Raw genomic sequence first — 21,368 nt, 5'->3', positions numbered from 1 at the left:
GTTCGTGCAGCTCTCCTCTAGATTGTACTGCTTGTTAAACTAGGATGATTTTAGGAGCCTGGACCGCAGATCTAAGGGAAGATATGACTTGGAAAGACTAAACCAACCTATTAGAGGTGTTCGCACTAACATAGATTAATACTCAGATTTACACCTTTAGTGTCTCACAAAGGGTTGAAAAGTGAATGTGCACAGAGAGGTTGGTGGTGAGACGGGCACTTCCAGCACTGTAGATGTGATCCAGCTCAGTGTTCATGGAAATAATCCGGAGAGCAGGATTCCTTGATGAATGTCACATCTTCTTAAAGTTATAATCCACAGGGAAAACTGTGAAACTGTCGATCTGATATCTACTCAACCAATCAGGTGTTTACATGCCCTTCACTGATCTCCAGCCCCACCTTATTATCAGTTTCTCTCTCTTTTACATCTGAATTATCTTCACTTCACATTTCATTCAGTTCAGATTTCATTAGCACGTTCACTTTAGCATAATCCATTTTAATCCAAACACCTTTCTCTTTAAACTCTGTTTGTCAGTCACAGTATATCCAGTACAATCCTCTTTTTCACTGCGTCACACACATTCAGAGATCAGAGTGTCCTGTGTGTGCTCTCATTCACTCACACTCACTCTCATATGGCTGAAGTCTGTTTGTACACAGGCTGTCAGCTGGCCTGAGTTAGGCCTGTCTCTAAAATCATTATTTTATTACTTTTATTCTGATTCATCAAAGCCAAACTCAAACATATTTATATTTACTGATTATGTTCTCATCAGTAATTAACAGTCAGTACATTCAGATATGAATCATAATTCAGTGTTTAACATATTATCACAGATGGACTGCACAGGAGATCTCCTTTATGAAGAAACTGTGAAAGTTTGTCCAACAGTGGGAAACATTTCAGAGAACATCTCAGAGAATATCTGTGAAGCAGAAACTAAACATAATAATAGAAGAAAAGCCAAATAATGATCCAAATCCTGCTCTGAGACTATCAGACAGTAAAGGCTTCCAAAGACTGCTCACCTCTCAGACTTACTTAAAGATGCTGGTGCTGTCCACAGATCAGCTGACCTGCTGGGTCTCCATGATCAGCTTTGTTTCTTGGAGATAAAGGCTGAAGCCTTTAGAGCTTCAGTTCTCCAGAGCAGCAGGATGTCTGAGGTCCGCAGAAACACAAAAACACAGCAGCTAAAAATAGTTGTTCAAAGAAAACGAGGTGGGAGCTGCTGATTCCTGAGCTTTGATACTGGATTAGCTTCAGTAGTTATTCCAATCACTGCTGTAGGAGCTACATTTAGTCACAGCTGACTGTCTTCTTTGAACAATCACAATGACTACTGTTCTAAAAAACAAGCACACAAAAAACCAATGAGAGTGTAGAACATGATAAAGAGCTCCTGTGATGGTGGCAAAGAAATGAGCAGCAGACGGCCGTCTACATGTTGTAGTGGTTTACAGTCACCAGGGGGCGCCGTCACGGCCACTCAGTCAGTGGGCTGCTCTGCTTGTGCTGTTGTTGGTGAAGCTGAAGTGAAAGCGAATGTTAAAACAATGAAAAGTGTCCACTGCAGCCTCCATCTGAGCTTGTCATGTTCTTCTTCTTTGATCCTTCGTGTTTGTGCTGAACACTGCTGTCGCTCTCTTCCCTGTTCCCGCCCACTTTCTAACCAATCAGCATTGGAGCGTGCACAGCGTCGTCCACACTGAGCTTTGTTGTGAGCGCATGGACTCGTCTGCAGAACATTTGTATGGGCTCAAAATGTGGTCATAAATATTTTGTACTTGTAAATCAGGATTTGTATGTGTAAAAAGAATTTGTGTGTGCGTGAAAAAGATTTGTGTGTGCGTGAAAAAAACTTTGTATGTGTAAAAAAGATTTGTGTGTGGACTTAGCCAAAAAAAATCCCTGCAAGTTACAAGTACGAATTTTGACCCTATTTTTCTTCCTTTCATCTGATTGGTCAATGTCATGTCAATCACAAATGTAACTATCCAATCAGAGAACAGATGGGTTTGGCTGTCGGAGGGGCACTTTTTTGACCTGACGTTCCCGTCACAAGTGTCTTCTAAGTGAAGCTACCAGGTTCAGGTCCAGCTCTGTTTATCTGGAGCTGCAGTAAATGATCCGTCCTCACAAAGCAACACAGACACCAGATATGCAAACACAGCATCATACAACACAACCAAGAGATCCAAAGAATTATCTCTGCATTTCTGTGGCTGATGCTGCTGGAACGAAGCTGTTTGAAACCTTGTTGTTCTGCACTTTGGGACCTGAAGAGGAACCTGAACCTCTGTGCAGAGGGTTCAACTCTGAGGATTCCTGTTCAGTTTTTTTTATTTCACACGGCAAAACTTGACAACTTTATGATAAATGTACGACTTCAATGTGAAAAATTCATTTTTTTCTCTTGTTTGTTTGAAGCTGCTTCCTGTTGGCTTCAGCTGTTTGGAGTTTCCATTTTCTAAACTTCTACATTCTGAACCTTCTTCAGCTCTGAACAGATGATGAAACACTGAATGATTTCAAGCTCACACTTTGTCTAATAAACTTACATCTTTCATTCTTTATACAGATTGTGGGGCTGTGGTTTGTCAAAGATCAGCTGTGATTATCTGGCAGCAGCTCTGAAGTCCAACCCCTCATATCCCAGAGTGCTGGACCTGAGTGGAACCTACAACAACCTGCAGGATTCAGGAGTGAAGCAGCTGTGTGTTCTTCTGGAGAATCCACGATGTCGATTTGAAACTCTGAGGTTAGTCACATGTTTTAGTTGTGCTGAGATGAATATGATGTGAAAGTTGTGCTGACACTGTGGATCAGTAGGCCCACACACCTCTATACAGGAAGTCTGGTTCTACTCTTTGTAGAACTTCTGATCCCTGATCCTCTGAGTCTGACTCAGTAGATAATGCAGAGTTCTGAGCTGATGTGGGTGAGAGGACTCAGGCAGCCTGACAGAGTTGATGTCCAGGTCCCTGTTTCAGGAAGCCGGTTTAGAAAACTCAGAGTGAAAAACGATACGCAGGGTTGAGTAACCCCGAACTGTCCAACTCGGAATATTCGGTTTCAGAAAGGCTGATAACAATTAGTTCAGTCAACGCGGAGTTGCTTTAACCCCAAGTGAAGCGCGCGGACGAGGATACATAAAGCCCTGATAAGCGGAGCACAGATTAAGCGAGTCACCATGGAGACGGAGGGAAAGAAGGCGCGGTCAATGTATTTCACAGCGCTTGAGGCCGAAATTCTGATGGCAGCATATGCCGATAATATGCAAATTCCGCGGAAAAAAGTAACACAGCCACAGCTGCAAAAGAAAGGGAGCATGCATGGCAAAACATAGCCGACAGAGTCAATGCGTGAGTGTTAATTTAAACATTGATCTAGGGATTTCCACCCATTTAACACGTTATTTTATCATATGTTATTTTATTTGTTATTTTATACATTTTATTTTGTGATGTGATGTGAGCGCAGGTGCAACCCAACAGGCCCCAAACGTTCCTGGCAGCAAGTAAAAATGAAATATAAAAATATAGTCCAAACAGGTGAGGTGTAATTGTATTATGAGCCATAGTGCTTGGTCTGTTTGTCCCATGTAAATCAATTGCAGTTAGAGGCTACATTAATTTTCTTTCTGTAAGCACTTATTGAAATTATCTGAGCACATTACAAGTACATATTTGCTTACTCTGTATGCTCAAATGTGGCCCGTTACAGCCAACAGAAAAAAAGCAGAGGCCCGAAAAACAGGTGGGGGTCCTCCACCACCACCACTCACAGAGGCTGAGCAGTTGGCCCTCAGCCAAAACAGTGGGCGCCCTGTGGCCGAAGGCATCTCTGCGGGGACATCCTCTGAGTCAATAACCCCGCAAGACACAAGTGCCTACATAGGGGGTAAATTCAAAATAATACATGATGTGCATACATCCTTTCTTCACAGTCACCTTTGCAGTGCTACTCATTCATTTGATAAACTCTTTACCATAATGGATTATTTTGTAGTGAAGTTATTTTCCTACTGATTTTGCCTTCCCTCAGTCTTGGTTGTCTTTGAGAGCATAATGACAATGAAGTGTAAGGTGATTGGTATGTTTGTTAATTGCCATTTGGTCCCTTGTAAGTTATAAGTGACCTGTATAAACCTCATATTCTATCAGTTGATGGTGGTGGTGTACTGCATCTGGTGCAGCCTCCTGTTGAGCCAGACCAACATGCAGTTGTGAGTAATACTCCACAGATTATATGAGGTTACAGTAGAACAGCAATGTTGTCTATTTCTTTACTACAGGAAAATAATGAAGAAACATTGACAGCTGTTACAGAGGAGGAAGCAACAGAGACACTTTATGAGGTTTACATCTTTTAATACTTTGTGTACAGGAAACACAGGCGACCAATAAAGCCAGTTGAACAAAAAATCTGTTTATTCTTCTTTCAACATGTTGAGGTGATGGGTCAAAAGAAATGATTGTGACATATGGTGTCTCTGACTGCGCTTCCATCTTGTATGTCCGTGGGAGGGTCAGGATGTTCATGGTTTGGATCACTGCTGATGTTTGGTTCAGAAGGACAGTGTTCTCCTCTAATTGTGGCAATGTTGTGAAGAATCACACATGCCACAATAATGTCACATGCCCTTTCTGGGGTGACCCTGAGTCTTTGCAGGCACTGGAACCGGGCCTTAAGCATTCCGATAGTCATTTCAATTCTGGCTCTTGTCCTGCAATTAGCCAGATTATATCGCTGCTGTGGGCCCGGTTCAGGGTCAGGGTAAGGGGTAAGCAAATAGGGTAAACATGGATACCCCCTATCACCAAGCAAGTAGCCAGTGAACTCTCCTAAGACAGAAGGATACACTTCAGTTCAAATGTCCCTGAAGCAATTGGTCTTTATATATTTTAAAGTATTCTCAACTCACCATGTCCAAATTTTGTGCTCAGTGTACATTCACGGAATATTTGTGAGTCATGGACAGAGCCTGGCCACTTGGCTTCCACATTTGTGATAATGTTGGCAGCATCATATATGATCTGCACAGTGCAGAGAACACAAATTAGCATCCATTACTATAATGAAATAATTTGTTAGTCTGAAATGCTACAGGGAACTATGTACCTGTACATTAATGCTGTGGAAAGACTTCCTGTTCACATAGTCTCCTTCATTTACTGGAGGAGCAATGATTGGAATGTGAGTGCCATCTGTACAGCCAATCACGCCTGGGAACCCTGAAAATAAATGTGCAATTTAAGTAGTAGTCCAAGTATCACCACATCATACATTAAGTTTTGGTCATCCTGATACCTGCAATTTTGTGGAATCCCTCTTTGATAAATCTTGTGGGTCTATGACCGGGGAACACCACAAACGAGTACAGGAGACGTTTCAGTGCAACTGTAACATTCCTGACTGCCCGACAGACGGTAGCCTTGGAAACGTGCTCAGCGTCACCAATATTATACAGAAAGCTCCCGTTTGCAAAAAAATGAAGTGCGATACAAATAATATGTACAGAACTGAGAGAATGTCTGCGATGTGTCACATGCGTAATATATGGCCTGAGGATGTTATCCAAATAACTTAGAGATTGTGCTGAGAAACGGTAACGTTCACACAGAAAATCATCAGGAAATGATAAAATGTCCAAACGCGCTCTGATCACTCTCTCCCGGCGGTGAGCTCTGCGGAGAATTTGGGCTTCACGATCTACTGGCTCTTCAAGGAAGTGGCACGCCATGTCCGACACTTCCTACTGTCAGGTTTCCGACAAAGGGGCGGAGACAGTCAGGGTTAGTTGTAGTAAACCTGCTAGGGGGCAGGTTAGCTTCACGGAGTGTGTCGTCATAGTGACTCACTGAGGCTTCATCTGAACTCGCTTTGTGAAACCGAAAACCCAGAGTTTTCGTTAACTCAGGGTATACTTACTCAGTTTTTCCACTAAACCGGCTTCCTGAAACAGGGCCCAGGTCTTCCCTGCTTGTCCTGATACATAAACATGAGTATCCTTGCAGGTCAGATCTCATCAGTCACACCTGTTAGTGCAGTTCTCCTCTAGATTGTACTGCTTGTTAAACTAGGATGATTTTAGGAGCCTGGACCGCAGATCTAAGGGAAGATATGACTTGGAAAGACTAAACCAACCTATTAGAGGTGTTCGCACTAACACAGATTAATCCTCAGATCTACACCTTTAGTGTCTCACAAAGGGTTGAAAAGTGAATGTGCACAGAGAGGTTGGTGGTGAGACGGGCACTTCCAGCACTGTAGATGTGATCCAGCTCAGTGTTCATGGAAATAATCCGGAGAGCAGGATTCCTTGATGAATGTCACATCTTCTTAAAGTTATAATCCACAGGGAAAACTGTGAAACCGTCGATCTGATATCTAGTCAACCAATCAGGTGTTTACATGCCCTTCAGGGCTTTCAGAGGGGGCAACACAGAGGAGGTGAGGAAGACCCAGGTGTTACTAAAGGACAAGATCAGAGAGGCTAAGGACAATTACAGGAGGAAGCTGGAGTGGAAACTCCAGCAGAACAGCATGAGAGAGGTGTGGAGGGGCATGAAGACCATCACTGGATTCAGGCCAACCAACAGCAGGGGAGCTGAGGGAGGTGAGAATAGAGCCAATGAGTTGAATCTGTTTTTCAATAGATTCGACACCACAGTGTCTGCTCCCACCCCCACAACCTCACCTGTAGTCAGCCTGGAATCCAGAGCCACACCACTGTGCCAGCCTCTCTCTTCACATGTTGCCTCCTGTGAGATTCCTGACACCCCTCCCCCACCCATCACCTTCACTCAATACCAAGTTGAGATGCAAATGAGGAGACTTCACTCAGGCAAGTCTGCTGGACCAGACGGAGTGAGTCCCCTTGTCCTCAAGACTTGTGCCCCCCAGCTGTGTGGAGTCTTTCATAAACTGTTTATGCTGAGTCTGAGTCTGCAGAGGGTCCCGGTGATGTGGAAGACATCATGCCTCGTCCCTGTACCAAAGACGCCACGTCCCAGTGGCCCCCAGGATTACAGGCCCGTGGCACTGACCTCCCACATCATGAAGACCCTGGAAAGGCTCATCCTGGACCAGCTGCGACCCATAGTAAGACCACACCTGGATCCCCTTCAGTTCGCTTATCAGCCTCGTCTCGGAACTGAGGACGCCATCATCTACCTGCTCAATCGTGTCTACACCCATCTGGACCAGCCGGCGAGCACTGTGAGGGTCATGTTTTTTGACTTTTCCAGTGCTTTCAACACCATCAGGCCGACCCTCCTGGGTGATAAGTTAGCAGCGATGCAGGTGGATGCTTCTCTGGTGTCCTGGATTGTTGATTACCTGACAGGAAGACCACAATATGTACGTCTCCCACAGTGTGTGTCTGACAAGGTGATCAGCAACACAGGGGCACCACAGGGGACTGTCCTCTCCCCCTTCCTCTTCACCCTCTACACCACAGACTTCAGCCACTGCACAGAGACCTGCAATCTTCAGAAGTTTTCTGATGACTCTGCGGTAGTTGGATGCATCAGCAGGGATGATGAGACAGAGTACCGGGCTGTGGTCGACTCCTTTGTCACGTGGTGTGAGCAGAATCATCTGCAGCTCAACGTGGCAAAGACCAAGGAACTGATCGTGGACTTCAGGAAGACCAGGAAACACTTGACCCCTGTTTCAATCCAGGGGGTCAGTGTTGACATTGTGGAGGACTATAAATACCTTGGAGTACACATTGACAATAAACTGGACTGGGCTAAAAACACCACAGCACTTTACAGGAAGGGCCAGAGTCGTCTCTATTTTTTGAGGCGACTGAGGTCCTTCAACAGCTGCCAGAAAATGCTGAGGATTTTCTATGAGTCTGTTGTGGCCAGTGCGATCCTCTATGCTGTTGCATGCTGGGGAAGCAGGCTGAGGGTCGCAGATGCCAACAGACTTAATAAACTAATCCGTAAGGCCAGCAATGTTGTTGGGACGGGGCTGGACTCCCTCAAGGTGGTGTCGGAGAGGCGGATGCTGTCCAAGATAAAGACAATGTTGGATAACACCTCCCACCCACTCCATGACATGCTGGTCAGTCACAGGAGCTCGTTCAGTGAGAGACTGAGATTACCGAAAAGCACCACTGAACGACACAGGAAATCATTCCTGCCTGTGGCCATCTCCCTGTACAACGCATCCACTTAACACACTGTTTGCTGCTACAACTACACATGTTTCTTTTCCAACTATTTATTTATGAGTGACTTATGTATGTATGTATGTATATATATGTATATATTGTACTATTCTTAGTTAGTGTATTGTCTGTCTTGTCTTAATGTTGTTTTAAAATGGAGCACTGTAACAAAAAATAATTTCCCCCAGGGATCAATAAAGTATTCTGATTCTGATTCACTGATCTCCAGCCCCACCTTATTATCAGTTTCTCTCTTTTACATCTGAATAATCTTCACTTCACATTTCATTCAGTTCAGATTTCATTAGCACGTTCACTTTAGCATAATCCATTTTAATCCAAACACCTTTCTCTTTAAACTCTGTTTGTCAGTCACAGTATATCCAGTACAATCCTCTTTTTCACTGCGTCACACACATTCAGAGATCAGAGTGTCCTGTGTGTGCTCTCATTCACTCACACTCACTCTCATATGGCTGAAGTCTGTTTGTACACAGGCTGTCAGCTGGCCTGAGTTAGGCCTGTCTCTAAAATCATTATTTTATTACTTTTATTCTGATTCATCAAAGCCAAACTCAAACATATTTATATTTACTGATTATGTTCTCATCAATAATTAACAGTCAGTACATTCAGATATGAATCATAATTCAGTGTTTAACATATTATCACAGATGGACTGCACAGGAGATCTCCTTTATGAAGAAACTGTGAAAGTTTGTCCAACAGTGGGAAACATTTCAGAGAACATCTCAGAGAATATCTGTGAAGCAGAAACTAAACATAATAATAGAAGAAAAGCCAAATAATGATCCAAATCCTGCTCTGAGACTATCAGACAGTAAAGGCTTCCAAAGACTGCTCACCTCTCAGACTTACTTAAAGATGCTGGTGCTGTCCACAGATCAGCTGACCTGCTGGGTCTCCATGATCAGCTTTGTTTCTTGGAGATAAAGGCTGAAGCCTTTAGAGCTTCAGTTCTCCAGAGCAGCAGGATGTCTGAGGTCCGCAGAAACACAAAAACACAGCAGCTAAAAATAGTTGTTCAAAGAAAACGAGGTGGGAGCTGCTGATTCCTGAGCTTTGATACTGGATTAGCTTCAGTAGTTATTCAAATCACTGCTGTAGGAGCTACATTTAGTCACAGCTGACTGTCTTCTTTGAACAATCACAATGACTACTGTTGTAAAAAACAAGCACACAAAGAACCAATGAGAGTGTAGAACATGATAAAGAGCTCCTGTGATGGTGGCAAAGAAATGAGCAGCAGACGGCCGTCTACATGTTGTAGTGGTTTACAGTCACCAGGGGGCGCCGTCACGGCCACTCAGTCAGTGGGCTGCTCTGCTTGTGCTGTTGTTGGTGAAGCTGAAGTGAAAGCGAATGTTAAAACAATGAAAAGTGTCCACTGCAGCCTCCATCTGAGCTTGTCATGTTCTTCTTCTTTGATCCTTCGTGTTTGTGCTGAACACTGCTGTCGCTCTCTTCCCTGTTCCCGCCCACTTTCTAACCAATCAGCATTGGAGCGCGCACAGCGTCGTCCACACTGAGCTTTGTTGTGAGCGCATGGACTCGTCTGCAGAACATTTGTATGGGCTCAAAATGTGGTCATAAATATTTTGTACTTGTAAATCAGGATTTGTATGTGTAAAAAAGATTTGCGTGTGCGTGAAAAAAATTTGTATGTGTAAAAAAGATTTGTGTGTGTGTAAAAAAAGATTTGTGTGTGGACTTAGCCAAAAAAACCCTGCAAGTTACAAGTACGAATTTTGACCCTATTTTTCTTCCTTTCATCTGATTGGTCAATGTCATGTCAATCACAAATGTAACTATTCAATCAGAGAACAGATGGGTTTGGCTGTCGGAGGGGCACTTTTTTGACCTGACGTTCCCGTCACAAGTGTCTTCTAAGTGAAGCTACCAGGTTCAGGTCCAGCTCTGTTTATCTGGAGCTGCAGTAAATGATCCGTCCTCACAAAGCAACACAGACACCAGATATGCAAACACAGCATCATACAACACAACCAAGAGATCCAAAGAATTATCTCTGCATTTCTGTGGCTGATGCTGCTGGAACGAAGCTGTTTGAAACCTTGTTGTTCTGCACTTTGGGACCTGAAGAGGAACCTGAACCTCTGTGCAGAGGGTTCAACTCTGAGGATTCCTGTTCAGTTTTTTTTATTTCACACGGCAAAACTTGACAACTTTATGATAAATGTACGACTTCAATGTGAAAAATTCATTTTTTTCTCTTGTTTGTTTGAAGCTGCTTCCTGTTGGCTTCAGCTGTTTGGAGTTTCCATTTTCTAAACTTCTACATTCTGAACCACCTTCAGCTCTGAACAGATGATGAAACACTGAATGATTTCAAGCTCACACTTTGTCTAATAAACTTACATCTTTCATTCTTTATACAGATTGTGGGGCTGTGGTTTGTCAAAGATCAGCTGTGATTATCTGGCAGCAGCACTGAAGTCCAACCCCTCCCATCTGAGAGAGCTGGACCTGAGTAACAATAACAACCTGCAGGATCCAGGAGTGAAGCAGCTGTGTGTTCTCCTGGAGAGTCCAGGATGTGGACTTGAAACTCTGAGGTCAGTCAGCATGTTTTAGTTGTGCTGAGATGAATAGGATGTGTAGCTTCTTCCTCACAGTTCTAAGTATCAGACACAACAATGAATAATCCACAGCTGACTGTCTTTAGCAGGTCAAAGGTCACGGCACACAGCAGACAGTGGGAAATATTATAATTCTGATCATTTATCAGCACATATCCATATGTATAAAAACAAAGCTGACACTGTGAGACTTGATCAGAGGTGTGATCATCACAGCAGAGGCCTTCGTGTCAAAGTCACTGAGGATCAAACAGAAACACATGAAGCAGATTTTCCTCTTCTGGCTTTTTATAGCAGATAACCTTCAAAATATTCTGCAGTCAATCAAAAACTGAAGCAAACCATGAATCAACATGTGAACATGACCTGATGCTGCTGAAGTGAAGCAAAGTTACAGAGGTTTGATTACAGACACAGCTGAGAGTTTGTAATCTGTCATCATTTTAAAAGGTTTAAATTTCTTCAGTATTGAACAGCAGAAATGAGGCTTTGTTTTCGGAGGCCGACAGCAGTGGACACAACAGCAGACTGGTGCGTAATAAGCAGTGAATAATGCAGGAAACAGATTTTTGAAGGTAAACTGTTCTTGAAGTACACTGAGAGAGAGAGAGCTGTGCAGGAAGTAAACGTCAAAGTCAGAGAGAATTCATGACGATGTTCATCAAACGTAAAGCAGAGTTTGGATCTTCTTCTGCTGCTGGTTCAGTCAGTTTTGGTTGGAGACAGATGAAACCTGCAGCTTCAGGATCTGTGAGCTGTCCACTTTCAGCCCCGACGGCGTGTCCGTGTACGTGCCGTCGAGTGAACGATCCACGCTCTGTGTTTCAAATTCAATTCAAATTTTTATTTGTTACGTACACAGTCATACACAGTACGATATGTAGTGAAATGCTTGGACAACTGCTCGTGACCTAAAGAGAACAAAAAAGGAAAAGGCTATGAATAAGATAGGAAATAAATATGAAAAATTAAAAGGGTAAATTTAACTAGGAAGGAATAAAATATAAGTTAAGGTTAAAAATGAAATAACTGTACAACACACTGGGAAAGAATAAGATAAAATATATAAATTAAATTGAAAATAAAATAACTGTACAACAAAATACACAATATAGAACTATATAAGAATGTATGAACAAAATACACAAGAAGTATAAATAAATATATACACAATAACAGCAGCAGTGATTTAAGTGATGAAGTGAAAACAATGTCCAGAAAGTCCAGTGTGTGTAAGAACCATATGTGTGGGTCAGTACTGTGTGGTGGTGTGATTGAGAGACCGTATCGCCTGCGGGAAGAAGCTCCTCCTCAGTCTCTCTGTGTTGGTCTTCAGGGAGCGGAATCACTTTCCTGACCTCAACAGAGAGAACAGTCTGTTGTTGGGATGGCTGAGGTCCTTCACGATCTTCCTGGCCTTGGTCCAGCACCGCCTGCTGTAGATTGAGTGCAGGTCAGGGAGCTCGGAGCGGATGGTGCGCTCAGCTGACCGCACAACCCTCTGTAGAGCTCGTCTGTCCTGCATGGTGCTGTTCCCGAACCAGGTTAAGATGTTTCCCGTCAGGATGCTCTCTATGGTGCACGAGTAAAAGTTCCTGAGCACCTTGGAGGGCAGTTGGAAGTCTCTCAAGCGTCTGAGGTGGTAGAGACGCTGACGGGCCTTTTTCACCATGGAGTTGATGTGACAGGACCATGACAGGTCCTGCGTGATGTGAACTCCGAGGTATTTGAAGCTGTCCACTCTCTCCACTGGGCACTCGTTGATGACGGGGGTCTGGTAGTTCCTCTCCTGCTTAGTGCTGAAGTCCACTATCAGCTCCTTTGTCTTACTGACGTTTAGAAGGAGGTTGTTCCTCTGGCACCAGTTCTCCAGATTCCTAATCTCCTTCAGGTAGGCCGTCTCGTTGTTATCAGAGATCAGGCCCACCACGACGGTGTCGTCAGCAAACTTTCCATCTTTGTGTGTTTAGCTGCTCTCATTTACTGTTTTATCTGTTTGCTTGTTGTTGAAATACTTTTGGGAGCTTTAACCTGAGATTCTGGCAAAATACATTTATATGAAAAATCGATTCAGGATTGAATGAATCAACATCGTTTTATTCAAATTAAAACCATTTAAATAGGAAAATCCTTTTTTTTTTTACACCCGCCTCTAATGCTGGGTAATGTCAGCTGGTCCATGTGCAGCTGGCTGTGAGGCTCAGGGAGCATCTACAAAGTGCAACACTGAAAGAACATCATCCATAAATATTGAGTAATAACTGGACTCTCATACAGCGAGACTCAAATGCCTTTAAACATTAGCTTATCCTGCTGATCCAAGTCCAACACTGAGTTTGTAAAAACATGTTTGTCAATCATTTTGTTTGGTTTCTGAGGAAAATGATTCAATAACTTGCTGCTAATACACAACATTTCATCATATTTCCTCATAATCCTCTTCTGTCTGACTATTTGATCCCATTTGAATTTGCAATAAAGGATCCACAGATTTTGGTGACAATAATGACAGTAGATGTTTGTGTGAAAGTGCTGGAAGCAAATTAGTGTGTGATGTTCTTTCAGTGTTGCACTTTGTAGACGCTCCCTGAGCACTGGTCTCACAGCCAGCTGCACATAGAGACCAGTGTTGTTAGTCCAGGTCAGAAGATGACTTGTTGGAATGAAAATGAGCTTGTAGTTTGTCTGCTTTAATAATGTGACTGGAAAAAGGTGTTGACTTCAAATATGTCCATTTCTGTCACACTTCACCTTTAAAAGTGAAGCCTTGTTGTTCCTGGAAGGAAAAACACGACTTTTTCAAGTCTTTGTCCTGTTTTTATGATAAATGTACGACTTTAATGTGAAACATTCAGAGTTTTTTTTCTCTTGTTGTGTTTGCTTGAAGCTGCTTCCTGTTGGCTTCAGCTGTTTGGAGTTTCCATTTTCTAAACTTCTACATTCTGAACCTTCTTCAGCTCTGAACAGATGATGAAACACTGAATGATTTCAAGCTCACACTTTGTCTAATAAACTTACATCTTTCATTCTTTATACAGATTGATGGACTGTGGTTTGTCAGAGATCAGCTGTGATTATCTGGCAGCAGCACTGAAGTCCAACCCCTCGTATCCCAGAGTGCTGGACCTGAGTGTAGACTGCAACAACTTGCAGGATTCAGGAGTGAAGCAGCTGTGTGTTCTTCTGGAGAATCCACGATGTCGATTTAAAACTCTGAGGTCAGTCACATGTTTTAGTTGTGCTGAGATGAATATGATGTGAAAGTTGTGCTGACACTGTGGATCAGTAGGCCCACACACCTCTATACAGGAAGTCTGGTTCTACTCTTTGTAGAACTTCTGATCCCTGATCCTCTGAGTCTGACTCAGTAAATAATGCAGAGTTCTGAGCTGATGTGGGTGAGAGGACTCAGGCAGCCTGACAGAGTTGATGTCCAGGTCTTCCCTGCTTGTCCTGATATACATAAACATGAGTATCCTTGCAGGTCAGATCTCATCAGTCACACCTGTTAGTGCAGTTCTCCTCTAGATTGTAGTGCTTGTAAAACTAGGATGATTTTAGGAGCCTGGACCGCAGATCTAAGGGAAGATATGACTTGGAAAGACTAAACCAACCTATTAGAGGTGTTTGCACTAACATAGATAAATACTCAGATTTACACCTTTAGTGTCTCACAAAGGGTTGAAAAGTGAATGTGCACAGAGAGGTTGGTGGTGAGACGGGCACTTCCAGCACTGTAGATGTGTTCCAGCTCAGTGTTCATGGAAATAATCCGGAGAGCAGGATTCCTTGATGAATGTCACATCTTCTTAAAGTTATAATCCACAGGGAAAACTGTGAAACTGTCGATCTGATATCTACTCAACCAATCAGGTGTTTACATGCCCTTCACTGATCTCCAGCCCCACCTTATTATCAGTTTCTCTCTCTTTTACATCTGAATTATCTTCACTTCACATTTCAGTCAGTTCAGATTTCATTAGCACGTTCACTTTAGCATAATCCATTTTAATCCAAACACCTTTCTCTTTAAACTCTGTTTGTCAGTCACAGTATATCCAGTACAATCCTCTTTTTCACTGCGTCACACACATTCAGAGATCAGAGTGTCCTGTGTGTGCTCTCATTCACTCACACTCACTCTCATATGGCTGAAGTCTGTTTGTACACAGGCTAATCTGGGACTCTCCACCATTTGACACTAGAAATAAAGAAGCTTCTTGGATGAGAGGTGAAAGGTGAAACGTCTTCAAAGAACTTAAAGATGTCCAGATGCCTTTTTTTCTAAGATCTTTAGATGACTGCGAATCTTCACAAACACCTCATCAGTGGGACTCTCAGAGCTACCAGCCCTTTGCTACAATCACAAAGCTCTTCATTGAAATCAATGATATCAAAGCTGGAATTATATGAGTCCAAGTCTTCTGCTGATTCAGCATCACATTCATCTTTGCTCCTTGTTCTGCATCCCCAACATGGACTTCATTCCTTTCCAAGCCAGCCTTGAGTGTCCTTTATTCAGCTCATCCTCTGCTTTACTTTTACACCTGATTTTAGCTGCTTTTCTTCTCTCCCTCATAACAAGACAGCTTCTTCTGCCTGAGAACATGTTGGAGTGATTTACTAATCCAGGGCTGCTTATTGGGGAAAATACTTCCTGTTTCCAAAGTAATCCCCATTTTTCCCAGAATGAAATGTAAGTAGAAATAAATGATCTAAGTGAGAACATGAGCCTTTAAAAAGGCTCTTCTGAGGCTGCTGCCAGTGGTCAAAGCCTCCAACAAAGCTCTGTAAGTACATATGTGATCATAGCTTTAGCTTTTAAATGTTTATTCTAGTTAACATAAATCAGGTGGAACAACTCAAATAAAATATCAAAACTATTAAGTGGTCATCGGTACTCAGTTTGTTCAATACTGAATACAATGGAGCACAAATTGTCCACGTTTCTGAAATATTTCTGGGTGTAACTGTCACCAAAGTGCAATTTAGACCTGGCCTGTGGTTGTTATCTAAGTGATAATCATCAATTCTACTAAAACAAATACAAAATAAATATCAACACATTTTGTTGATATCAAAAGCACACTGAACAATTCAGTGTGGTTTTACTGCTGTTCTCTCTTCACTTCTTCTCCTCTGATTCTCTCCACATGTTGCTCTGCATCAGTGCTCAGTTTCCTGACAAAACAAGATGAAATATTGCTAAATATAATAGTATCTCATTACACTTCAACATAAGTGTTTTATTTTTGTAATTGTTTATCTGTTATTTTTCAGACTGAGTCACTGTGACCTGTCAGAGAGAAGCTGTGAAGCTCTGGCCTCAGGTCTCAGCTCTCAGACCTCTAATCTGAGACAGCTGGACCTGAGTAACATCAACCTGAAGGATTCAGGCGTGAAGCTTCTGTCTGAAGGACTGAAGAGTCCACACTGTACACTGGAAACTCTCAGGTGAGATCAAGCATTTTTCTTTCATCAACTGACAGAATTAGCAGATTAATAATAAGGCAGTCCTCTAATAAGAGGAGAAGTGGAGGTGTTTTGAAGGGCAACATACTCTTATGTTAACAAGACAGGAAGTAGTTCCTGGGAACTGCTTCCTTTGTTATTGTCTAAGTAGAAACATGATGGTAAAACAGTGATGAGTTTGCAGAGGTGGATCCACAGCACACAACACAACAATGCTGTTGCGTGCTGAAAGCAGACTTCTCACAGATTCTGAGGCTGCAGGTTTCATCACTGTCCAACCAAAATTCACTGAACCAGCAGTAAATGAACGTCCAAAACTACACTTCATGTTTAAAAAACAGATGATCAGGGGGATTTGTGTTTACATCTTTTTTGTGTGATCTGTTCACCTGCTGTTTCAGCTGTTTGGTGGTTGTTGAGATGGTTTTGTGAACTTTTAGCTGAGATTCTGACGTTTCTGTAGATACCACACATGTCTAATTACTTTGTACAGCATGAATGGCCATAACGAGGTTTTTAACAGTAAGAAAAGTTGTAAAACGTAAGAAAATATAGTTAAAAGTCCAAAACCTTCTACGTCTGGTGGCTTGTGGTAAGGAGCAGATCAAACGAGTAAAGAATTACATTATAATTATAAATGGCTTCAACAGCACATTCAGGTCTGTGAGACTCATTCAGACACTGAGCCGTGGCTCTGTGCTACATGCACATATTTCTGCATCTCTGCCATTCAGACACACTTTATATATAGTTTATTTTATGTAGTATTCAATACTGAACTGTACATTTAGTCTTTTTAAAGGCAGCAAGTTTTATTCAGTGTTTTCATGAAAGCCTTATTTTTATCCATTTACTGCTATTAGGAAGAACACGTGAGGTTTAAGACCTGGACCAGTTTGAAACCTTTTGTCCTCCACAGTGGAAAATGGGTGGAAATAAAAATGGGTCTCACTTTAGCCAGCTCCTAATTTTATCAGTTCTACTCTCAGCGTCTCCTGTATATCTCCTGTATAAATGTTGCACTCAGCTTTGTGGTCTCCAATATCACTGAAATGCAGCCAGATGCTGCTCATTTTGCCTTTTCACTCTTTCCTGACATGCTTGCATTTCAGTACAGCTCCCATTTCTCTGTGTACTGGTCTCTACCACTACCCTTGCTGTCTATGGGACATTTCCATCTTCTTTCACATAATGGTATGATCCCAGTCTGTCTCTGAAAGTGATTGGCCACATGGTTTGCTCATCAGAATAACATCTCAGCCGTGTTCACATTGATTATCAGCAAGCCTGAAAATTCATCAATATTTGACATATGAAATTATCTCATGGGCTGGATTTGGCCCACGGGCCATATGTTTGACACCCCTGGTTTACACAGTTTGGTATTCAATGTACAACTGAGCTAGCTCTCAGCTAACTAGCAGACAAGCTAACTGCTGGGACTGCGTCTTTCTAACAAGAGCGTCAGACACTCAGACTGGTTTCCTTTGTGGATGATGATGTGTTCTCACACTGATCCTTCATGCTGATGCTGCCATCCACCCACTGCTCCTGGATTCTCATCATCATCTCCATCAGCCCTCACAATACTCCACCTTCTTCAGCTTCATGTTCAGCAGCCTGGATGGACAGTAATTCTTTCCATGGGTTATGGTGGGACATTGAGAGCTGAAGTCAAACAGCAGTGAGAATGAAAGACTGATTCATTTCTATTTAGTCTTGTGCTGTGCAGCTTTGTTCAGAGCATTAAGGCCCAGCAAAGATCACTGAGGTCATAGAGTCCTGATGAAACCTGTGTGCTTATAGAAACTGAGACCAGATGAACCAGAATAGAAGGACATTAAAATGAAGTGTCAGCTACACAAAGGCAAAGCTATTCAGTTGTTGCTGTGAGTTATTTAAATGGAGGATGGAGTCAGACTTTAAGCTGCTGGACTCAGTCACTATATCCTGTTGTCCTCATAGAACCTGGACACACAGACTCACCTGTGACACAGTGACACACAGTGTGGGCTACACACACATTAGAAAGTGGATCAGTCACACTTGTGCAATCATTTGTTGTGCTGGGAAACCATGAACACTTTGAATCACATTAATGGCTTTGTTACAGCAACATTCAATCATGAGTTCAAAAGTAGTGTATTGTGTACTTATTTTAATAGTACTGCAGTATGAGAAGTGCAACATTCGGTGTGCAGAAACAGATCAGGTGCTTTCTAACAGCAGTGTTCCCTTTAACACAGCAGCAGTTCAAATATTTCTGTCAGTCTGACCTTAAACATGAATCTAATCAAATATCAAATCAAAGTTCTTTGCCTCTGCCAGGACGTTAACATTTGATCTAGTTTTTTACAAAGTTCCCTCAGCGTCCAGAGCTACCAACATACCTTTGATCAACAGCAAGTGAACATTTATAAATGTGTGTTTCCAGAACAGGAAGCAGCAGAACTATTGTTCTGTTATCAGGCAGCAGCACAAACGCTCATCAGCTCATTTACTGTGCAGGACTTTGAGTGTGTGAAGTGTGTGTTTGTGCTGGATTTCCTTTGGAGAATCTCAGTCAGAAACCAGACAAAGAAAAACTCTTTCAACAGTCCAGGTTGAGTTGACAACATGAACTGCATTTATCTTCCTCTGACTGACATGTTCTTCCTCCTCTGCACCGAGCCAGCTGCTAGGACTCACAAGCTCATTGACATTTTCTGATGATAAAGAAACTCTCTTCTTCTGCACAATATGAGCAGCAACAGAGAAGAAGCTTTCACAGGTACAGATGTTGCAGCTGTGGCCAAGTACATGTGCTGCATGTTGGAGCAGCACTCTAATGGACAGGCCTCTGTACTGATGGTGGGCTCTGCTCTGTATCCACCACACTGTTCTCAGCTGAGTCTTCCTCCTGTTCACACTCTGATGAAGCACCAACAGGGCCAACTTCTTCTCTGGTGGCTCGGATGTTGTTGCTTCCACAGGTTTCCCTCCAACAACCCTCTGTTCCTGCAGTGAGTTCAGTAAGATCTGGGTAAACACTTGAGCTCCTTGAATCTGGCTCCAGCAGCAGTTTTCACATATACAATGTTGGCATTTTGCTTGCGTGTCTCCAGGTCTGTTCTGAATGTAGACTTGAATTTGACCACGTAGGCGGGGTCATCACCTGAGCTCTGCATCACCTGAGAGAGATGACAAAACACAGAATCACAGAGCATGAAACCAACGTTTCTCCTCCCAGAAGTTCAGTCACAGACCTGCAACAGAAACAAGAAGATTCAAATGACGCAGAGCTTTCATTTACTTATATCCACAAACATGTCCTCTACATATTCATGCTGTATTTACACACACATACAGAGGCTGTTTGTCTCTCACACACCGACAGGACACTGAGAAATACATCATGTTAAATATACCTGCAGGCTTCCAGCTGTGCACTTTGTCCCTGTCAGCTGTGATTGCCATGGCAACCTTGGTGTTGTGCGCGATGCAGGGGCGTGTTCAAAGGCAGACGTCTAGCAGCAGCATCATATTTGATGCACTATCTGTACTGAGTGTGCTGACTGTATTTCAAATGTCCCACTGCTGTGCAACATGAATCACATGTTCTGCACGTTTCTGTAACTCCCAGGTAACCATGGTTACCCAGCCACGCCCAGTAGTCTCCAGAGAGACCAACAGCTGGTTCATGTTGTAACGCCGTGGCTTTCGTAGTCTCTCCTTTTTCTACAGCTCATGTGTTCTTCTTGTGATGCTGCGTCTTGAGGCTCATACATGCCGTCATTTGTTGATCCTAAGAACGTTCCTCAGACCGACTTCTTCAACAACAGATAACTTTAGTTGCATCAACACTGCCTCCTGGAACAGTTTAAAATGAACATGTCAAAGATCTGTACCTGTCTCCATGTTTCTGTCCCCGCCCCTTTCTTTCTGTCCTGGGTCATGTGAGCGCTGCAGTAGTATTAGGCCCACCCTCAATGCTCCCATTGGCTGAGACGCATAATGACGCCCATTTCAAGCCAGCACTGATCAACATCCCTCCTGTGACCCATGGCTTTTATATTCAGAGCCAGTGAGCACTTTCACAATAATCATGATTTTAAAAACTGTGATTAAAATAATTGCTGACGTTAATCAGTTAATGAGTTAACGAGATAATAACAGGTTAAGTTGCCCTAATAATTAGACTTTGGTGACAAACTGATGTGATCTCCATGTTTCCTTTGTTGGACTGTGGGCGAGTGTCAGAACTGAATGTACTGAGTAACATGTAGAGTTTAAACATGTGTCAGTTCCAGTTTTAGAGCTCTAAAGTGCAGCTATCATGTTAGGAATATGTTAGGAATAGACAGGAACACTGAGCACACTGAGGTCAAATCTTTATTTTACCACTCGCTGCATTCTTGATGTTCATGAATTCAGCAGGTTCATGATTGTCTGCAGCATTAATCTCATATTTCCATTAAAAGTGTTGAATTTGACTGTTTGATGTTCTTTATGATCTCTGGCACCAGTTCATCTGTAGGCTGAGCTCAGTCCATCCATTTAGTGAAATGATGTTTAAAGGTCTCCTTGTTCTGTGAGCGTGCACAGATCCTGAAGCAGAAAGCCTGGGTTACAGAGAAATGATCATCACTGTGATGATGCTCATCATCTCTGACTGGGATTTGAGGTTTTGTCAAAGCAGCAAAGAAAGCCTGGCTATGTTGGACTGGGTGTGGCAGCAGCTCCCAGTTTGAGTTCAGGAGACAGACACCCTCTCTACTTTGAAGATCAGCTTCAAACTTTCCTTTTTGATAAAGCTTATAGTTCGAGCTGGATCAGGTGACCCTGAACCATCCCTTAGTTATGCTGCTATAGGCTCAGGCTGTTGGTGGACTTCCCATGATGCTCTGCTTTCTTCTCCCCTCTTTTCACTCCTGATGCTTTTATATGTCACTACTGCATGTCCTTAACTTTTGTCTCTCTGTTTTGTTCTTGTCTCTCTGAGCTCATCTCTTCTCTTTCCCCTCACCCTGCAACCAGTCATGGTAGATGCTCCTCCTGGAGCCTGTTTTCACTGGGAGGATCTTTGTGTCAAAGGGAGTTCTTCTTCC

At 42.8% G+C, this 21,368-nt stretch overlaps 1 protein-coding gene and 1 long non-coding RNA gene across 2 annotated transcripts in view; one reads left to right on the top strand and one right to left on the bottom strand.

Annotated features, from left to right (window-relative positions):
* The window catches only part of LOC147336967 (NACHT, LRR and PYD domains-containing protein 3-like), a 34,249-nt gene that overhangs the window by 6,939 nt on the left and 5,942 nt on the right, over positions 1 to 21,368 (top strand). The window contains exons 4-7 of the mRNA XM_086287249.1: positions 2,588 to 2,767; positions 10,609 to 10,785; positions 13,848 to 14,027; positions 16,090 to 16,263. Of these exons, the coding sequence (XP_086143375.1) occupies positions 2,588 to 2,767; positions 10,609 to 10,785; positions 13,848 to 14,027; positions 16,090 to 16,263 (711 nt within the window). The remainder of the gene's footprint in view (positions 1 to 2,587; positions 2,768 to 10,608; positions 10,786 to 13,847; positions 14,028 to 16,089; positions 16,264 to 21,368) is intronic.
* On the bottom strand, positions 4,770 to 5,333 carry LOC147336968 (uncharacterized). The gene is made up of 4 exons (XR_015128550.1): positions 5,320 to 5,333; positions 5,131 to 5,243; positions 4,934 to 5,045; positions 4,770 to 4,853 (listed from the first exon to the last, which is right to left on the bottom strand). It is a non-coding gene; the product is annotated as an uncharacterized LOC147336968 (long non-coding RNA).

Source organism: Aulonocara sp. 'chitande type north' Nkhata Bay, linkage group LG3, assembly GCF_057382095.1.
Source record: "Aulonocara sp. 'chitande type north' Nkhata Bay isolate Kocher_YH1m ecotype deep benthic linkage group LG3, A_spYH_male_GT1.1, whole genome shotgun sequence".
Lineage (NCBI taxonomy): Eukaryota > Metazoa > Chordata > Actinopteri > Cichliformes > Cichlidae > Aulonocara > Aulonocara sp. 'chitande type north' Nkhata Bay.
The sequence above is the reverse complement of the archived record's forward strand: the minus strand, read 5'-3'. Positions and strand labels throughout refer to the sequence as shown.